Source organism: Equus przewalskii, chromosome 15 (assembly GCF_037783145.1).
Source record: "Equus przewalskii isolate Varuska chromosome 15, EquPr2, whole genome shotgun sequence".
Lineage (NCBI taxonomy): Eukaryota > Metazoa > Chordata > Mammalia > Perissodactyla > Equidae > Equus > Equus przewalskii.
The window spans coordinates 3,775,286-3,793,512 of NC_091845.1; the positions used below are offsets into that span (position 1 = coordinate 3,775,286).

General features: G+C 56.3%; 1 protein-coding gene across 2 annotated transcripts in view; it reads right to left on the reverse strand.

The window, feature by feature from the left end:
* Positions 1-18,227, reverse strand: part of NUP210 (nucleoporin 210) — a 110,680-nt gene that overhangs the window by 65,992 nt on the left and 26,461 nt on the right. Inside the window, exons 4-13 of one of the 2 annotated variants that reach the window (XM_070574586.1) lie at positions 17,518-17,614; positions 14,529-14,656; positions 13,347-13,538; positions 12,682-12,814; positions 7,264-7,422; positions 6,630-6,698; positions 3,778-3,884; positions 2,970-3,110; positions 1,934-2,071; positions 823-978 (exon numbers count right to left, since the gene is read on the reverse strand). In XM_070574586.1, coding sequence (XP_070430687.1) covers positions 823-978; positions 1,934-2,071; positions 2,970-3,110; positions 3,778-3,884; positions 6,630-6,698; positions 7,264-7,422; positions 12,682-12,739 — 828 coding nt within the window. In that variant the 5' untranslated portion in view covers positions 12,740-12,814; positions 13,347-13,538; positions 14,529-14,656; positions 17,518-17,614. Of the gene's footprint in view, positions 1-822; positions 979-1,933; positions 2,072-2,969; positions 3,111-3,777; positions 3,885-6,629; positions 6,699-7,263; positions 7,423-12,681; positions 12,815-13,346; positions 13,539-14,505; positions 14,657-17,517; positions 17,615-18,227 lie in introns of both variants that reach the window. The other variant, XM_070574585.1, reaches the window with a different exon arrangement.

The following is an 18,227-nucleotide window of genomic DNA, read 5'->3' on the forward strand; positions in this document are numbered from 1 at the left end:
ACACCCCCTGCCCCCTCAAGGGACTGTCCCCAGGCTTTTGGCTGAGCAGGCGGGTGCAAGGCAGCATATTCACTGCGATGAAGAAGCTTGGGGGGAGGGGTCGGTGGTCACGGTTTATCTGAATATTTGACAATTATGCAGTGGCTAAAGGGTGGGTCATAAGCCTCTTTATATGAGCATAGGTCATCCTTAGCTAGAGGTGTGTGTCCACGTGGGTCGCAATAGAAGGCTAACTGTCCATCAAGGGCCAAATGCTGTGACAGAAGGTCGGGATTGGACACACTACGAATGGAGCTTCCATTTCTGCCCTAAACGAAGTAATAAAAGGGCGAGGTCGGGGTCAGGTGTCAGGAAGGAGGTGGGGTCAGGAGGCCGCCAGGTGGGGCTGGCAGAGGCTCAGGGGCGGGTGACAACTCCCACCTGCGGCCTTGGCTGAATGAGCTGGTCCCGCATCACTGAGGGGCAGAAGTCAGACGCAGGTCCCAGGGGCAGGGAAAGCCTGACTTCATATCTGAACAGGAGTTGGGGGAAAGGAGTGGGCGTCTCTTGGGGTCTGGGGGCTCCCCTTTCACTGTGAGCTTATAGCCTGGTCCTCAGCAGCCCCATCCTCCACCTGGGGCGGGATGTCATGTCCACCTCCTGATATGGGCGTGAGCTGTTCAAGGGCAGGGCTGGGGCCAGACCCCCACCCCTTGCCCACCGACACCAAGCTCAAGACAAGGACTCAAGGGTATTTCTGAATGAAGCCCGAGGCTGGTTCAGAGGGGCAGCGGGAGGCCACCAGCCACCTCCCCTGGGCTGTCCTGGACCTTGAGATCTTACCTTCATCTCCCCGAAATGCAGCGGGTTCTGCACGTCATGCGCCTGGATCACACTGAGTCCAATGTCGCTGCCCGTGGTCATCACACCCCTCACAGTGACTGTGGCAACCACGTGGCTTGACGAAGACCAGCTGAAGTTCCCACTCCCACCGTGGGCCTGGGGGGAAGCATCATCGGTCAGCCCCCTGCCCCATCCCTCTCTGGGTTTCACACACCCTCACACTCACACCCTCACACTCACACCCTTACACACACACACGTGGTCAGCACCCCCACTGCATGGAAAAACGTGGCGTCAGCCAAGGTCTGGCAGGAGGCTGCCTCTGCCCCTTGCTCTCTCCACCCTGTCTTGTTTCTGGTCCTCATATTCTGGGGACCTTGTGGCTGACACACACATGGACACACATGCCCAGCACCTGGGGCACCTCCCAGAGCTCAGGCCGGAGGGAAAGGTCCTCCCACGGAGCTGGGTGCAGGATGCTGCTTCCCTGAGCAGACACACCTCCCTCCCGGCACACGCCCACCTGAGCCTAGTCATCTGCTGTGACACAACCGACGTCCAGCGGCTCCCCAGGCAGGGGCCACCCCTAGAACCCGAGAGGGGCAGGGAGGGTGACACGCCTGAGTGATGGGGCAGTGGGTCCAGTGCATATGGGACACCTGTCCTCAGTGCCAGGGAGACAGCAGGGACCAATGGGGGCTGTGCTGGCCACAAGGGCTGGAGCCCCGACGGGAGTCAGTCCCTGCCCCCTAATGCCAGGCGGGCAAGTGACAGGGCTGGAGACGTTGTCCCTTGAATTTCAAATTTTTCTCTAAGGATATTTACACTGCTTTCGGAAAAAAATATTTGTTAAAAAAGAAAATGCATGTGGAAGTTAAAGGCCCGTTCCAGGTTTTTTTGTTGTGCTTTCTTTTCTGTTTTTCAGGTTTTTTTCTGATTACCAAAATACATTGCTATGATAGAAACCTCAGAAAATACAGAAAGCACAGACTCTGATTTTAAATTCTCTCCGACCGATGGAAGGTGATATGAAAAGGAAGAGAATGGACCAAACCCCCAATCCCACGGAAACACCCCAAGGAATGCCCCGGACATGGGGTCCCCTCATTACCTTTATTGTGTACTGATAGGCACCCGTCTTTGGTTGCCACGGAAACGTCAAGATGCTGGGATAGAGGGTGATTGGGACGTGAATTTCCACCTCCTGCTGGTTCCACACAGGCACCTGTAATGTGTGGACCCCTCCATCCTACAAGGGGGTGAGGGCACCACACGTCACTGTGACAGTCTGGTCTTCAGCCCAGTTCTTCCAGCAAGCAGACCCCCGCCCTCCCTGGGGATCAGGTGACAAAGGTAGATTTTGTGACTGTGGGGGAGTAGGAAGGAGGATGCCCTGCAGCCTTCTCTGTCTCCATGGAGACGGCTTTCGTGGCTCTGCCACAGCCACTCAAGTGAACACTGCTAGACTTCATCCTCACGGCACCCCTGACAGGATGGACATGGTCGCCCCCGCTTTACAGATAGGGAAACTGAGGCATGGAGCTCTAAACCAACTTGCCCAAAGCCCCCAGAGCTGAAGTGGCGACTTTGGCAGGAATCGCTGCCAGACCCACAGGCCATTTCTTTCCGCCACGTCCTGCTGCCTCTCACGGGTCTGGGAGAGGTTGTGAGCAGGCTAACAAGATGAGAACATATATGCCAATTTTCCATCAGTGAAAATGGCTCCCACCTGAAACTGACTGGCCTTCTAAATACAGGGGGAAAATGAAAAGACTTTAATAGACCTGAGCAGCCGAAACAGCCAAAGGGATGCTCGTGGCTCCAGGTGGTGCCCAGCAGCACACACGGGCCCAGCCCCGTCCCCCAGCCAGGGTTCCCAGCTCCAGTCCCAAAAGGGGCAGGCTCACTTTTACAGGGGCCAGCAAAGGGCAGAGGAAGGGATCCCAGTTTGGGGACAGGGCACAAGGAAACCCAAAGTCCCTGTCCCCAGACACCCCTGGGAGCCCACAGAGGGAGGGACCTCCATGGTACCGTGAGAGCAGCACCGAGGCTGAGCCTGGGGCCCGACTCCCAGGGCTCATGTCCAGCTGCATCAACCTTTCTGCCCATGGGGGGCCCAGGGGATGGTGAGGGAGGTGCCAACTTACCTGGTCCACCACAGAGGTGAGGGCTGCCTGGATGGCCGTTTGGCCCCTCTTTAATGTCCTGACATGATGGTACGACCCATTCTGGGAAGAAGAGAGCACCTCAAAGAACTCAGGAGGAAGCACGGTTTCAATTCGGATGCTCTGGAAGGCAAGGCAGGACCAGTGAGGGAGGTGCTTCTCGACAGCTCAGGAAAGTCAGGAGGCGGGAAAGAGGCTGCGTGGTGGGAACAGCAGCCAGGCCAGGCCGAGGTGCCCCGGGAGGCTCAGGGGACCCCCCAGCCGGCAGATAGGCAGGCGCCTGCAGCTGAGCTAACCTCTCTTGCCTTGGAGCCCGCCCGGCCACCCGCTCTGCAGGCTCCTGTCGGACGGAGCTCCCCGTGTGGGGCTCAGGGAGCTCACGGCCTCCTGCCAGCTTCGGCAGGAGGCGCTCCCTGATCCTCTGCAGAGCAGGAAGAGAGGGAGTCCCAGAGCTCTGAACCCCCAGGCTAAGGAGAAGGGAGCAGGGTGGCAGCCGGCAGACACCACCTCAGCATCGTGGCCCTCTCGAACCTGCTGCCTGAGGCTTCCTCGCCCACCCTGCCCCAAAGGAAGTGGAGCCACGGTGAGCAGACTCATGGCTTACAGGGTCTTGAGACGCCCCAGGGATGCCATGACAGTGACTCCCGTGGACCCAGCAGCACTACCGGGAAGCACCCGAACTCAGCCTGCCTGGGGGGGTAGCTGTTGCTTCAAGTCTGCTCGTGAGGCAGCTGCTCCGGCAGGCACACCCCACCTCGCCACCCCACCAGGACCCAAGGCGAGCACTCACATCTGACAGGTAGACCTTGTTGCCAGACTTGTCAAGCACTTCGATGGTAATTTCATACAGGCGGCCAGTCTCGAGTACCCACCTGTCACCAGGGTGGACAGTGAACCCTACAAAATAAGCAGGTGGCAAAGCCTGACCATTCAGGACACAGAGGCATGCAGCTGAGGAAGAGGATGGGACCAGGCACCATCAGCACTGGCCCCACAACTGCTTCCCTGGAGGACCCACAGCTGCTCGCCTGGAGGACCCACAGCTGCTCCCCTGGAGGACCCACAGCTGCTCGCCTGGAGGACCCACAGCTACTCGCGTGGAGGACCCACAGCTGCTCGCCTGGAGGACCCACAGCTGCTCCCCTGGAGGACCCACAGCTGCTCGCCTGGAGGACCCACAGCTGCTCCCCTGGAGGACCCACAGCTGCTCGCCTGGAGGACCCACAGCTGCTCGCCTGGAGGACCCACAGCTGCTCACGCGGAGGACCCACAGCTGCTCGCCTGGAGGACCCACAGCTGCTCGCCTGGAGGACCCACAGCTGCTCACGCGGAGGACCCACAGCTGCTCGCCTGGAGGACCCACAGCTGCTCCCCTGGAGGACCCACAGCTGCTCGCCTGGAGGACCCACAGCTGCTCCCCTGGAGGACCCACAGCTGCTCGCCTGGAGGACCCACAGCTGCTCGCCTGGAGGACCCACAGCTGCTCACGCGGAGGACCCACAGCTGCTCGCCTGGAGGACCCACAGCTGCTCCCCTGGAGGACCCACAGCTGCTGGCCTGGAGGACCCACAGCTGCTCGCCTGGAGGACCCACAGCTGCTGGCCTGGAGGACCCACAGCTGCTCGCCTGGAGGACCCACAGCTGCTCGCCTGGAGGACCCACAGCTGCTCACGCGGAGGACCCACAGCTGCTCGCCTGGAGGACCCACAGCTGCTCACGTGGAGGACCCACAGCTGCTTCCCTGGAGGACCCACAACTGCTTCCCTGGAGGCCCCACAGCTGTTCACGTGGAGGACCCACAATGGCTCGCCTGGAGGACCCACAACTGCTCGCCTGCAGTCCTCCATGAAAAGGACCAGCTGGTAAGGACTGTGAGACCTGATGCCTGTAGAACCCAAGCTGCTGTCTCAGCTTCCCCAGGACCAAACCGAACATACCCTGCACTGACTGCTCACGGGCTCATTCTGACCTGACCCTGTTCACAGTAGGGCTACTCTGAATCCAGGCTACACTCTAAATCCACAGTAGGTCTACTCTGTATCCATGGTAAGTCTGCACTCTGATCCAAAGCATGTCTACAACCTAAATCCACAGCAGGTCCACTCTCTGAATCCGCAGCGACTCTGCACGCTGAAGCCCGGCCCTGAGCGCCCTCCCCGTGTGGGCGGCCTCTGCCCTCCCAGACCCCTCCCTTGGTTCCCACACACGATGCCACACCAGCTGCTCCCTCACCCCCAGGAGGCCGTGTGACTTCTCACCTCCACACCACTGCCCGAGCTGTTCCCTCTGCCAGCATGACCTTTCCGCAAGAGCAGCTTCTGAGAAAATGTCCGCCTCCAACATCATCTCCCAGAGCCTTTCTTCCGCACTCACTTTTATTAACTCTTTCCCACTGTCCCATCCCCGCCTGTTTTCCCTGGTCTCTCCCCACAAAACCCAGCACCAGGACCCTGTCTCCCTTCCTCTGGAGCTCCAGGGCCCAGCACAGGCCAGCGAGACGGAAGGTATCAGGGTAACACTTCTGAGTCAACCCAGCTCCTGAGATGCACAGGCCACCTGCCTGGGTCTCACGTAGAAGCCATGTCACGTAGTGGCAGACAAGGGGACCCTGGGGTCTCTGCACATCAGGCAGACGCTCTCCTGCCTGAACCTCCCAGCGAACTGGGAGGTGACTCAGCTCAGACCGAAGGCAGCGTTGCCTCGGGGACCTGGGGGACACTGTGTTCTGGACACCTCTCAAGGGTTGTCTATTGTGGCAGCTCCTGGGCCCTGGCTGTGCCCCTCCGGTCCTCCACGGATGCAGATTCCCCCCACCTCTCGGCCACACGCCTGCCCCAACCCCAACAAGACATTGACCACTCTGCCCCGTCCCATCTCTCTCTACAGAGCCCTCCCCACTCGGCCCCATCCCATCTCACCCCTACAGAGCCCTCCCTACTTGGCCCCATCCCATCTCTCCCTACAGAGCCCTCCCGACTTGGTCCCATCCCATCTCTCCCTACAGAGCCCTCCCGACTTGGTCCCATCCCATCTCTCCCTACAGAGCCCTCCCCACTCGGCCCCATCCCATCTCACCCCTACAGAGCCCTCCCCACTTGGCCCCATCCCATCTCTCTCTACAGAGCCCTCCCAACTCAGCCCCATCCCATCTCTCCCTACAGAGCCGGGCCCCTGCCTTCGTTCTGCCCTCTGCTTGTTTCTCTGCACCCACATGAGAGGACTGAGGGGCAGCCCTGCCAGGGGGTCAGCTGCTGGTGTCCCCAGGCCTCCCGCTGGCAGTGCTGGTTAGAGTAGAGCACTTTCGGGGCCGGCCCAGTGGCGCAGCAGTTAAGTGCACACGTTCTGCTTCGGCGGCCTGGGGTTCACTGGTTCGGATCCCAGGTGCGGACATGGCACTGCTTGACAAGCCATGCTGTGGCAGGTATCCCACATACAAAGTAGAGGAAGATGGGCACGGATGTTAGCTCAGGGCCAGTCTTCCTTAGCAAAAAGAGGAGGATTGGCAGCAGATGTTAGCTTAGGGCTAACCTTCCTCAAAAAAAAAACCAGAGTAGAGCACTTTCTGGGGAGCTGTTGCTTTTTTTCTCTAGCTCCTGTAAACACTGCTGAGCAGCACCCAGGCCCCGGGACGCCCGCACTCACCCAAGTACCCAGGTTCCACCACGTAGATGGTGCTGTTGGGCAGCCTGGACGCACCCTGCATGCGGATACCTGGGTTCTGAATTAAGGAACAAAACACACACAGCAAATAAGCCAGCTGGCAGGCTCCAGCTTGGCTCCGAAGGCTTGATCATTGTCACAATGTCACATGGAGAGAAGAGAGGTGACAACTCCCCCACCCAACGCCAAGGGGAGCAGAGACATTTCCAGGGTCAGAGGCCACACAGCACCTCGCACAGCAGCAGAGGGGTCCTCTGCCAGGGGCCCGGAGACCATGCAGCGCACACCAAAGAGTCTGGGACAGGGACCACATGTGAGTGTGAAAACAGCCCTGGGCAGGCCCCCTGGATGAGGCCGTGGGCACCAGAGAAGATTCTGCAAGAGCTCCGCGCCTGCCACCTCCCGCCCGGGAGCCTTGCCATGAGTCACCCACGGAGGTGAGCGAGTCCACGCAGTGCGCTGCTATTTTGGTTCTTTCTGCTTTTCAGACCTTGAGGGAAAACAGGGGTATTTTTAGCCTAGCCAAGCTTTCAGGGAGAAAAATGAATTGACTTTCAAAAAGCAGATCCCCTGTGCGCAGGACACGTGCACACATGCTGGCCGGGCAAAAGGATACTCTTGTGGCCGAGGACCAGGCTGCTCTGTCCCAGCTGCACTGCGGTGACCGTTGACGTGTCCTGGGCCAAGACAGCCACGGGCCGGCCCAGGTCTCCCTCGGGGCCCCGGACGTCGTTCTGAAGCTGCAGCTCGTACTGATCGGAAGGCATGGAGAGTTCTGGCCACCCAGAAACAAAAAAGAACAAAGCAGAGAGAGAGCAAGACAGGAAGCGTTAAGAGCCAGTGTGTCTACCCCACCCCGAGTCCCCAGACCCTGTGTCAGTACAGCTGTTGGGGTGTTTTTTCTCCTTAATTTTTTTTAAACACTTTAAATTTTAACATTGTTCCCCATGCCTGTGGACAAAGCTGACGCTCCCCATGGATTTTCAGAGGCAATCAGTTTTCTCGTGACTGCCATACGCTGTTTGTTTTTTTTAAAATTAACCACAGCCTCTGACTCAAATTGCCGACTGCTTGCAGAATACTAACATAAGACCCCTTTCTGTTCATCACTGAAGTGAGTGCTTTGCTTCTACACCGAGGGGTCCAGGGTGGACTCACGAGACCCATGCATCTTCTGGGGGTTTCCAAAAAGGCGCTGGTCAAGGGTCTCCTGCCAGGTTGTGGAAGCTGGGTCAATAATTTACAAAGAATTTTCTCTGTTGCTACCCTGACCATCCATCAGTGTTTCCCTGCTCTGTGTCACGCTCTAGACAAGAACCCACCTGCTCTGGGCCAGGATGAAAAGCAATTTCCCCGGAGATGACAGGTTCTATAAAACCCACGCCTCCATGTCCGTCTTGCACGCCCCGTAGGTAGAGACCACAGCACTTTTGGTATAAATAACTACTGTTGACTGAGAAATCACAATGTGACAGGACTGTACTGCCATTCGATGTGCACGTTCCCCCACTTTATCCCACAACAACCCCTGAAACAGGCAGTACTGATGCCCACATCTTGGAGATGGGGAACCGTGGAAATCAAGGTGAGAAGCTTGCTAGTAGCCCCTCACTGGTGAGCAGAGCTGGCAGAGCTGGGATTGAAACCAAAGACAGCACGACCACCGCTACCTGCCCCTCCGGAGCCTTAGAGCTCCTATCAGCTGACCCACTCAGAAGCCTGGGGGTGGCTGCGCCCAGCCCCCCACACGGGAGAGGGACGCGGATGCAGGGAACCGTAGACAGCTTCGCTGCCACCACTGGTCCCAGCTCAGGGCCTGCAAGGACGAGCACCTGGAGGAGTTTCCGCTAGAGCATCCTTCAGAATTCCCAGGAATTCTGAGGAGAACTCTGGACGGGAGGCGTTTTGCCTACTTCCTGTCCTGGGTATCCTTTGTGGGTTCCAAAACGTCCCCAAGAATTTGCCCTGGAGCAGAGGCTTCTCAAAGGGTGGTCCCTGGACCATAAGCATCACCTGGGGACTGCAAACACTTGACCCCACCCCAGACCTGCTGAATCCACACGTGGGGTCGGGCCCGCGCCCTGTGTGTGAACAGGCCCTCAGGTCATTCTGATGGACGTGGCATCGAGAATCCCTTAGGGCACGCACAGCCCACGTCCTTGTCTCCGCCTGCGGGACGCCCAGGGGAGCTGGGCTGTGGTTCCTGCAGATGACGTGCCCAGTGGCCAGCATACGGCAGGAGTGCATCGGGGACACGTCATAACAAATAACAAAAGGCCAATACTCAGTAAAGCAGTCTTACTCACGCTGCTTTACGGAGCACCAGCTCCCTGTCTCGTTTAAAGTTCTCCAAAGGAATATGGCCCTTTTGAAAAATGAATATACTGACTCTCGAAGGATCTTGCACAACGCAGAGGTGAGCACATGGATAAAATCCTAAGACGAGGAAAATACGGAGCTGGTTTGATGGACTCCTTAAACACCTCTTAGAACGCAGAACTCACCACTTGTAAGAGGCACTGAATATGGATGGCTTTGCAGATGTTCAGGTCACTGTCTGCCCACAAACAGAGGAGGACTGCTCCCGGGGCCCCAGACCAGCCCTGCTACCACCTGCAGAGGGCAGATGGCTGTCCCCGAGGCTGCCCCTCTGTAGCCAGGAGGCCCACGTTCTTCTAAGAGACAGTCTCTGACCCCTCCTGACCCCGGCTGACCCTCCCAAGGTGCTTCCAATTGTCAGAGTCTCCCAACCCCTCACCCCATGTGGGCTCCAGGGTGACCAGGGAGCTCCTGGGGAGGTGCATCTGAGCCCAGGAGGACAGGGAGCTCACTCCTCTGACTCTGACTCCAGCCCCTACTCATGCAGCCCAGTGTGCACAGTCCTGAGCTCAAGGGTGTGCTGGGCTCCACATCCCTTCAATGCTTGAGGCTGGGATGCATGGCCCCAGCCCGACATCTGTCCATGCAGGTGGTTTTCCAAACCTCAGTGCATCTCATCTGAGTACCGTCCGCCTTTCCAATCACCGAAGTTCTTCTCACACACCGATTCCCTCGGCCAGCACGTCCTTCCCACATTTCCTTCTGTCTAATAATTTGGTTACTGTGCCTGTCATGGCTATAAGCAATCCAAATACCAACAGGGCTGAGGACAGAGGAGAGAGACTCATGGTCCCAGTAGAAACCCCAGCCTATGGACAACACAGACACCCCCGCTGCCGGCTCCGAGAGCTGCTGCCCCCCGCCTGCCTCCTTGCAGAGATGTCGCAGGGTCATCACTGGATCGCCTGCTTGCCTCCTCTGGGCCATGCGCCCCAGGCAGGCAGGGGCCTGGGCAGCCCCGCTGACCTCTGCACCCACACCCCAGCAGAGTGCTGGCACAGAGCTGGGGCTCCATAAGTGGGCTGGCAAGAAAGCGAGCTGCACACCAAGGAAGGCAGGCAGACGCAAGGGAAAGAAACACACGGAAGGAAAGAGGAAAATTTACCTGTTTCTAAAATTTACATTTTAGAAAAACCAAAAGAAAAGAAAATGTAAAGAACTACTTTGGGGTTATAATGATCTGCCTGCCAACAAGTCCCCGTAACTGTCCTCTACCCCTCATTCTCTGAGCCTTTGCAGGAAGCTGGGCAAGGCAGGGATGTGCTGACATTCATGTCCCTGAAATGACATCATTCCTCTGACTTTCCTGTCTAGTAAACCTGGTAAAAATGACAATGACATGAATTATATCTCAATTTAAAAAAAACCAATCCATTTAAAAATATTGGACAGTGATTTTGCATTGTGCGTCTTGTTTGTCGAGAACCTTCGCTGGCTCATCCCTGTCAGTCCTCCCGGAGCATCCATCCAGCAGCCACTCCAGCGCCATGGCAACAAGGACCATCAATCACACAGGTGTGCTTATTTTTGGAAGAATTTCCCATCTCACGGAGAAAGGGAGGTGACTTGCCTATTTCCTGTCTGGGGGCATCTTTCATGTGCTCCAATTCTTTGACCTCCATGGCAGGTCAATGACCAAACCCACGAGTTTTCCTGGGTACCTTGGGATGTGTTGTTCCTCCGGGCCATGACATCTGAACTAATTTAGGGTGAGCTCCTAAGACTCTTCATTAAACCACTGCCCGCCCACCCCCCATAACCACACTGGCTCTGCCCTCCCCACTGGGACACAGCTCTCAGCCCTCATCCGCCTCAAGCAAAGGGACCACCCCCGGCTGCCTGGGAGCATGGGAAAGCCCTGTCTGTCACGCTCAGCAGCTGCTCTTATTTTCCCTGGGGGACAGGACCACTTGATCCTGCAGGAGTGATTCAGGCCAAGGAGCCCAATGGCTCTGTGAGCCTCAGGTATTCTGTACCTCGGTTTCCTCATCTGTAAAACGGGGTGTTAACGAGTCATTGGGTTATAATGCAAAAACAATCACGCTTAGAAAATGCTCCGTCATGGTCAGATGTTGTCAGTAACGACTGGGCTTCCCTTACTGTCTTCTTTTGGGTCGCAATGCCACTTCTCGTCAGCGTTCAGGTCTAAGTTTTATTTCTGAGAAACCTCTGGCCTTTCCATACGGCCCCCGCAGCACTCCTTCTTAGGACCTGGGGTCAGCGTCCTGAGAGCTCCAGCTCTGAGCCACTTCCTTTGTAGAGCCTCAGAAAGCCACACCCAGGACCATCCCTGTGCTTTTAGAACCAGCTCCCCTTAAGTCTGGAGTTATCCCCCAGCCAGCTGCCTACACAGCCTGCTCTGCACATCCTCACCGCCTCTGTGCTGACCTGTGCACAAGAGCCAGACGCTGGCTGCCCAGCACCCGGAGACACGCAGGGCCCCCCAACCAGCATGCTCCATGTCGATGAGAACGGGGCCCAGAGTTGGGGGGGCCTGTGTCACCTCTGTGGCCTTCTGAAGGAAGCGGTGGCGTTCAGGACCCCGTCTGGGAACAAAACCCAAGTTGCTTGGACGATGCAGCATCTACATGCTTCTTGAACAATAAATACCCTGGGGCATGGGCAGGGCGGCCCTCCTCGCTGGGGGAGACGCCTGCCCACACACGTGTCTACGCCCTCGGATGGACAGGCCTTGAGCACTTCACTCTGGTACCTAGGACCCTCAATGCCCTGTGCTCTGACCACAAAACACGTGTAAACTTCAAACAAAATGATTGTACTGACACTGATTCTCAGGAGGACTGAGGCTGCATCAACACTCACCATATAAAGCACGCCACGCGTACACAGCACTTCAGAATTCCCAGAACAAATCCACGTCCATTGATTCATTTTGCCCTCACAGCACAGGTAGAAAGACCTCAGGTCTCCGATGGAGAAACTGAGCCCCACAGAGGGGCGCTGGCTCCCCAAGGGCTCCCAGCGGTCAGCAGCAGAGCAGGGCCAAACCCAGCCCCAGGTGAAGCTCACAGCTTCTGACGTTCTTAAAACAGAGGCATCAATACCCACAAGGATTGAAAGCAGGGTCCCAAAGACATATTTGCTCAGCCATATTCATGGCAGCATCATTCACAGCAGCCAAGACGTGGAAGCAGCCCAAGTGCCCATCAACAGGTAAATGGACAGACAAAATGTGATCTGTACATGCAAGGGAACATTACTCAGCCTTGAAAAGGAAGGAAACCCTGACTCATGCCACAACACGAATGAACCTTGAGGACACTATGCTAAGTGAAATAAGCCAGACACAAAGGGACAAACTCCAGATGATTCTTCTTATTTGAGGTCCCTTATTTGAGTCAAAGTCATAGAGACAGCGGGTCGAACGGGCGTTGTCAGGTGCTTGGGGGGCGGGAGGAATGGGGAGTTAGTCTTTAATGGGGACAGAGTTTCACTTTCGCAAGATGAAAAGAGCCATGGAGGTGGATAATGGTGATGGTTGCAAAACAACGTAAGAGTACTCAATATCGCTAAACTTGAACACTTAAAAATAGTTAAGAAGGTAAATTTTCTGTTATTAAGTGTATTCACCACAATAAGGAAAAGGGGAGCTTTGGCCGTGATGGCCAAGCTTGATGCCCCAAGATGTGCCCACCTGTGATCTTCCCTTGCCTGATCTTCTGCACCTTGTAGCGAATGGAGGTCCCCACCATCAGGTAGACGTCGTAAGCTGGGTTCAGAAGGATGTTCTCCAAAATCAGCAGCCTGACCTCTGCGGGGCGCACATTCTTGACACAAGGAAGAGGGTAGAAAAGGTGAGGTGGGTCGGGGAAAGGAGGGGTGTGGGCAAGAGAAAGAGAGTCTTCAGAACTTTCCAGGATGTTCATGTGGGGACAGGGAAGTTCAGGGTGAAAGACAAGGCAACACTTTGAGACCCCCCCCCCAAAACCCCAGGGGAACCCCGTGTGTACAGCAGGCACATGCTCAGGGGTCATCGCCAAAACGTGCTGAGCACATCACTTTACATTTTGTGTTACAGCTCAATTTACAACAATAGTAATTAAACAGGAAGAAAAGTGAGTGATATCCACGTATACCCTGGCCAGCAGGGTCTCTCCCCACAAAAGCCATAAATCTAGGGAGGTTGGGAAGCGCAGACCTGCTTGGACAGGGGAGAGGCGTGTGTCTCTGATGAGGGCTCAGCCCTGCTCCGCGGCCCCTCCCCGCCCACCTCTCGCCCCGCTGGACCTCCCGTCAGGAAGACCACACGTGTCACGTCCAGGGCACCCTCGGGCCACAAGACTCCCGAGGGACCCCCACCTCCGCTGACTTTGAGCGGTTCAGCAACTCTGCCAGCTGGAGAAAGCCGATGGCAAGGCAGACGATGCTCGTCCACAGAGTTCCCTCTGGTGGAGGCACGGTCAGTTGCCGTCCTGTGGGTATTGGTCAGTTCCGCATCTATCCGTAAATTCTTTGGATTCTCCTTTGAACCAGTTGTTACAGGTCTCCTCACTTAACAGTAAGTTAAGTAAGATCTTTGACACATTAAAAAAGAAAAGAAACCCACACAGAGCACGGCCTCTGCGGGGGCAGGTGCTTCCAGCGCAGCAGGCAGGGAGCCCGCTGACCAAGCGCAAGCAGGACCAGCTCCCGGTGGGCCTGGCTCCCCACCCAGCCCTGCGCACCCCCCGGGGGCCCCGGATAAGAAGCAAACTGTCTCGATACTAACTGCAGAGTGCTGTGGGCTTGGGCCTGTCACACAGCACGTCCCACGTTCCCAAAACCCTCCAGGACTCCCAGCCACCGGCAAACCACCAAAGAGAGAGATTCAGAGGAGGACCGCTCTCAACCGTCACTTTAGAAATTAAATGGCAGTGAAGTTCCACAACTTCCTGCCCGCGCCCCAGGAACGAGGCAAATTAAAGGAAGGTCTCAGGTCTGCAGTTCAGAAGGAGGCACAGGCATGGGGACAGTCACCCCCGAAAACTGGGAAGGAACCAGGACCTTGGCTAAACCCACTCCTCACTCTGCTCTCCTCTGTCCCACCCTTCATGACGGGATGTGGATGGAGACGCTGGGGCTGGTGAGGCCAGGGTGCCACGGGGCGGGGCAGGGTGGGGTGCACAGAGCCCCCAGCGGGGTGTCCCTATCCCAGGGCAGGGGGAGGCTGTTGAACACAAGCTGCTTAATGCAAACCCCACTGCTTCTGGACCTCTCTAGAAACTGAGAATGGAGCGAATGCTTTGTGACTTAGAGATGGTGCACTCTGGGGCTCCAACCATCTCCCCTAAGCCACAACTCAAAATAACAAAGCAACAAAAGTCTAGAACCACATCTTGAAGTTTCCATGCCATGGACAGCGAAATTTTCACGATGGGACATCTCATTGCCAGTACTAACTGTGTACGCGGGTGTGAACAGGACAGTCCACCTGGTTCCACCCGCAGAAGGCCAGCACCTCCCGAGCCCCAGGGCCCACCTTGTAGACGGCCTCCTGGATACGCGCCTTGAGCTTGGAGCTCCCTGTCTTCATCCCGGACACCAAGATGGTGTCCCCCTGCTTAGCCGCTTTCTCCATCTCTGAGATGTAGGAAGGAGGTGTGTATGTAGACTCCAAGAACGTGAGGATTCTGGAAAAGGAATGTACAGTCAGACCCGACATGTGGAACCAAAGATCCTCACACATTCACTGTCTACCAGCACTCCTACTAAGTGCCAGATGCTGACATGAGTGGTGTTGCCCTAGTCAGAGCTGCTTAGAAATGTGTCCCTGACGCTTCCCACATCAGAATCACCAACGTCCTAGTGAAAAATGCAAATTCTTGGCCCCGGCCCAGGTCTTTGTCTGCATAAAACCTAGGAATCTGCATTTAATCAAAATCTAGAAGTGATTATGATAAAATACAGGTACCAAAATTTGAGGACCATCCACTCAGTTGAAATGCTTCAGTCTCACAGATGTGGAAGGTGAGGCCCATGGAAACTGTGGCCTGAGACCACAGACCCAGCCAGGGCAGTGTCGGCCATGCCCACCAGCTCCCCAGGGCCACCTGCTCCGTTCCAGCCCACCCCCCCGGGCTGGCTCCTGACTCTGGGAAATGATTCCTAATGACCCGCCTCAACCATCAGGAGTGGCGTCCCATCTTATCCTCCCTGGGGTGAGACTGTGGGGGGCAGCCCAGGTGGAGGGAAGTCGGGATGGGCCCCTCCGCAGAGCGTGGGCTGCTACGCAGGCTGGCTCAAGGGCCCTCTGGGTACAGTCTCTCCCTGGCAGTGTGCGAGTTACAAATCAGCCCGCGGTTCTGCCCAAACAAGAGCAATCCACTGGATGTGTTTCATTCTCCCCAGGATCTGCCGGGCGCCCACGACAGCGTGATGTATCTCCTGATAAATCACATGCTGAATTTAATGAAAATCCAGGACACTGGTTCCAACGTACCAAGCGCCTTGGATTTCCATTAACATTCAGCTGATGTACCAAGTGCATGAAAGCTTAGGGGGCTGCCAGGGCAGGAAGTGGGCTGAGCGGTGCAGAAAGGGGCAGGGAACCAGCATTCCCTGAACATCTCATGTGAGCCGGGCCCAGAAAGGGGCTCTGCACGCCAGTCAGTGCGGGAACCCACTGAGCTGCCTTCCGAGGGGGCACGGCAAGCTCCTCCGTCTGAAAGAGGAGGAAGGTGATGCTCAGATGGGTTACCTGCTGTGGCTGAGGCCGGGCCCAGATCCAGGTCTCTTTGACTGTAAAGCGCGTAGTCCTGGCTTTACGAGACACCAGAAATTCCAGAGCTTGTCCAGAAGACAGAGGCTGATGGTCGCAGCCTCATAAGAGGTCTGACCCAGGAGGCCGTGAGGATGTCTACTGTAGAGACAGCCGAACGCTAAGCCTGGATGTTTCCTAGAGCCCCGAGCTGGACTTTTAAAGGTGTAGATAAATGAACAGATTCATAACTCCCCACAAAATACTTATTAATTGCAAAGCGGGTGAGAAAGTGACTTCACAGTGGGGCACTCTGACAAACAGCACCGCACCCAAGTGAGCCGTGAACGTCATCAGTGATGGACCCACGAAATTGTGATAAGGTGCAATTAGAACACAGAATCTCAGCTCTGTGATATTCCTGCCAAAGATGCAAAGCTCTGAGTCCCATCAGGTCGGAACATCAGATAAACCTGAAATGAGGGACGTTCTCCAAAACAGCTGGACTATAATCCTCACAGGTGTCAAGGTCATGAAAGTCAGAGAAAGACCAGGAAACTGTCCCAGGCAGATGGCAACTGAAAGAGACAGGACGACACGCAAGGGGTGACTCTGGGCTGGGTTTTTGCTGCAAAGGCTAGATTGGGATAAAGTGGCAAAACTTGAACGAGGTCTAATGACCGTGGGCGTCAGTGTTAACTTCCTGATCTTGATGACTGTCTCAGGGACATGCAGGAAGACGTCCTTAGTGGTAGTAAACGCACGTGAAGATCACTGGGGTGATGGGGTAGCAGGTTGACAACTTGCTCTCAAACGGTTCAAGGAAACCACTTTTTTACTATACTTGCAACTTTCCTGTAGGCTGAAAATGACTGCAAAATTTTTTTAAAAATTAAGTCTTCCTCTCCCAAAAGAGACTATACTCTTTAAAATTTATAACGCTTGAGGCAATGCAGCATAGCACGGGATAGAAGCCCAGACCTGGGGTGTGCACCAGCACTGGCCCACAGAACCCTCTGCAATGATGGAGACGCTCTGCCTCTGCTCTGTCCGGAACGCAGTGACCACTGACCACAGAGCCAACGAGCGCTGGAAATGTGGCCTGTGCATCTGAGCTGGCCTTTTCACTTTATCCAGTTTAAATCTAAACAGCAAGGATGGGGTTAGTGGCTACCATAGTGGACAGTGAAGATTTATACAAGTCTGAGCTCCAATTCCAGTCCACCACTTACCAACCAGAGACAAGTGGCTTAAACCTGTTTCCACCTCTGAAAAGTGGAGAAAACAGTGGTATGTAAGCCCGCACGGCTGCTGACAGCACTGAACGAGTCAAGACATGAAAGGATTCTATGTCATAAGGAGGCTGTCTGCTGGGGACACAGCCTCCCGTATCTGTGAAGTGCCATCACAACTAGAATGCCCCCTCAGCCGAAACCTGTCCCCCCTTTAACTTACCCCAATGGGAGGGCTGCCCTCTGGGGCCACAGCAGCCCTCCCCCGACCCCGTGACAGCGTCTGTCATCTGGGACGAGTTCTCTCTTCCGCAGCTGGACATCCGAGCCTCAACGGTCCCCCAGAGAAACACCCCGTGGGCTGCAGAAGCAGCAGGTTCCCACACAGCTGCGGGACCTGGAACCCTGCTCTCTCATCTGTCATGGGGATGTCAGCCCCCACCCTGGGAATCGTCCTGGCTCCTCGCTGACAGCGACGATGACAATGACGGTGAAGGCCCCGGCCCGCACAGAGCCCATGACGACCCCTTCCCGCTTCCCTCCAAAGCGAGGCGCCTCTCACCGCAGTGCGTTGTGGGAATCTGAGAACCCGCTGGCCTCCGTGTCCTTCACGATCGTCCAGTCAAAGACCAGCCCGGCCAGAGTGCTGAAGGTGTTGCCTGTAGGAGCAGATGGGGGCAGAAATGCACTGGCGTTAACTCCCCAGGGCACCGAGGGAAGGGGAAATACACTCAGCGCCAGCCCCTGCAAAGCAGGTGTCGTGCCTCCACTCGGGAAGGGAAACCGAGGCTTAAAGGGTCGGGTCACGTGACTGTGAGGTCCTGAGCCAGGAGGTGAACCCAGGCCTGCCTCAGGCGAATGTTGCTCTCCTTCCCGCTGCACCTCCTGCCTCTGACTGCACGCGGGCTCAGCGTGGCGCACCATCACCCTCACGTCTACAAGCACTTTACAGTGTAGGCAGGGCTCCCAAGACCTGAGTCATTCGTACCCCCACCTCCCTGGGGAGGCGAGGAAACCGCGAGGAGGGGGCAGACCCCCAGCCATCTGGTTTCACACAACCACTCTTGACTCTTGGCCTTGACGCTGAGGCTCCCGGGGACCCAGGGTGGAGGGGATGGAAAGCCACGCACGGCGGGCTCGGCTCTGAGGTCCTGGCTTGCTGTCCACACGCTTTTTGACAGGAGGTCAGGTCCAGGGCGCCCAGTGGTGACTGCGCAACGATTCTTAGAGGAGCGGGACCTAAACACTCTGCGAACACCTTCTTAGTCTAAG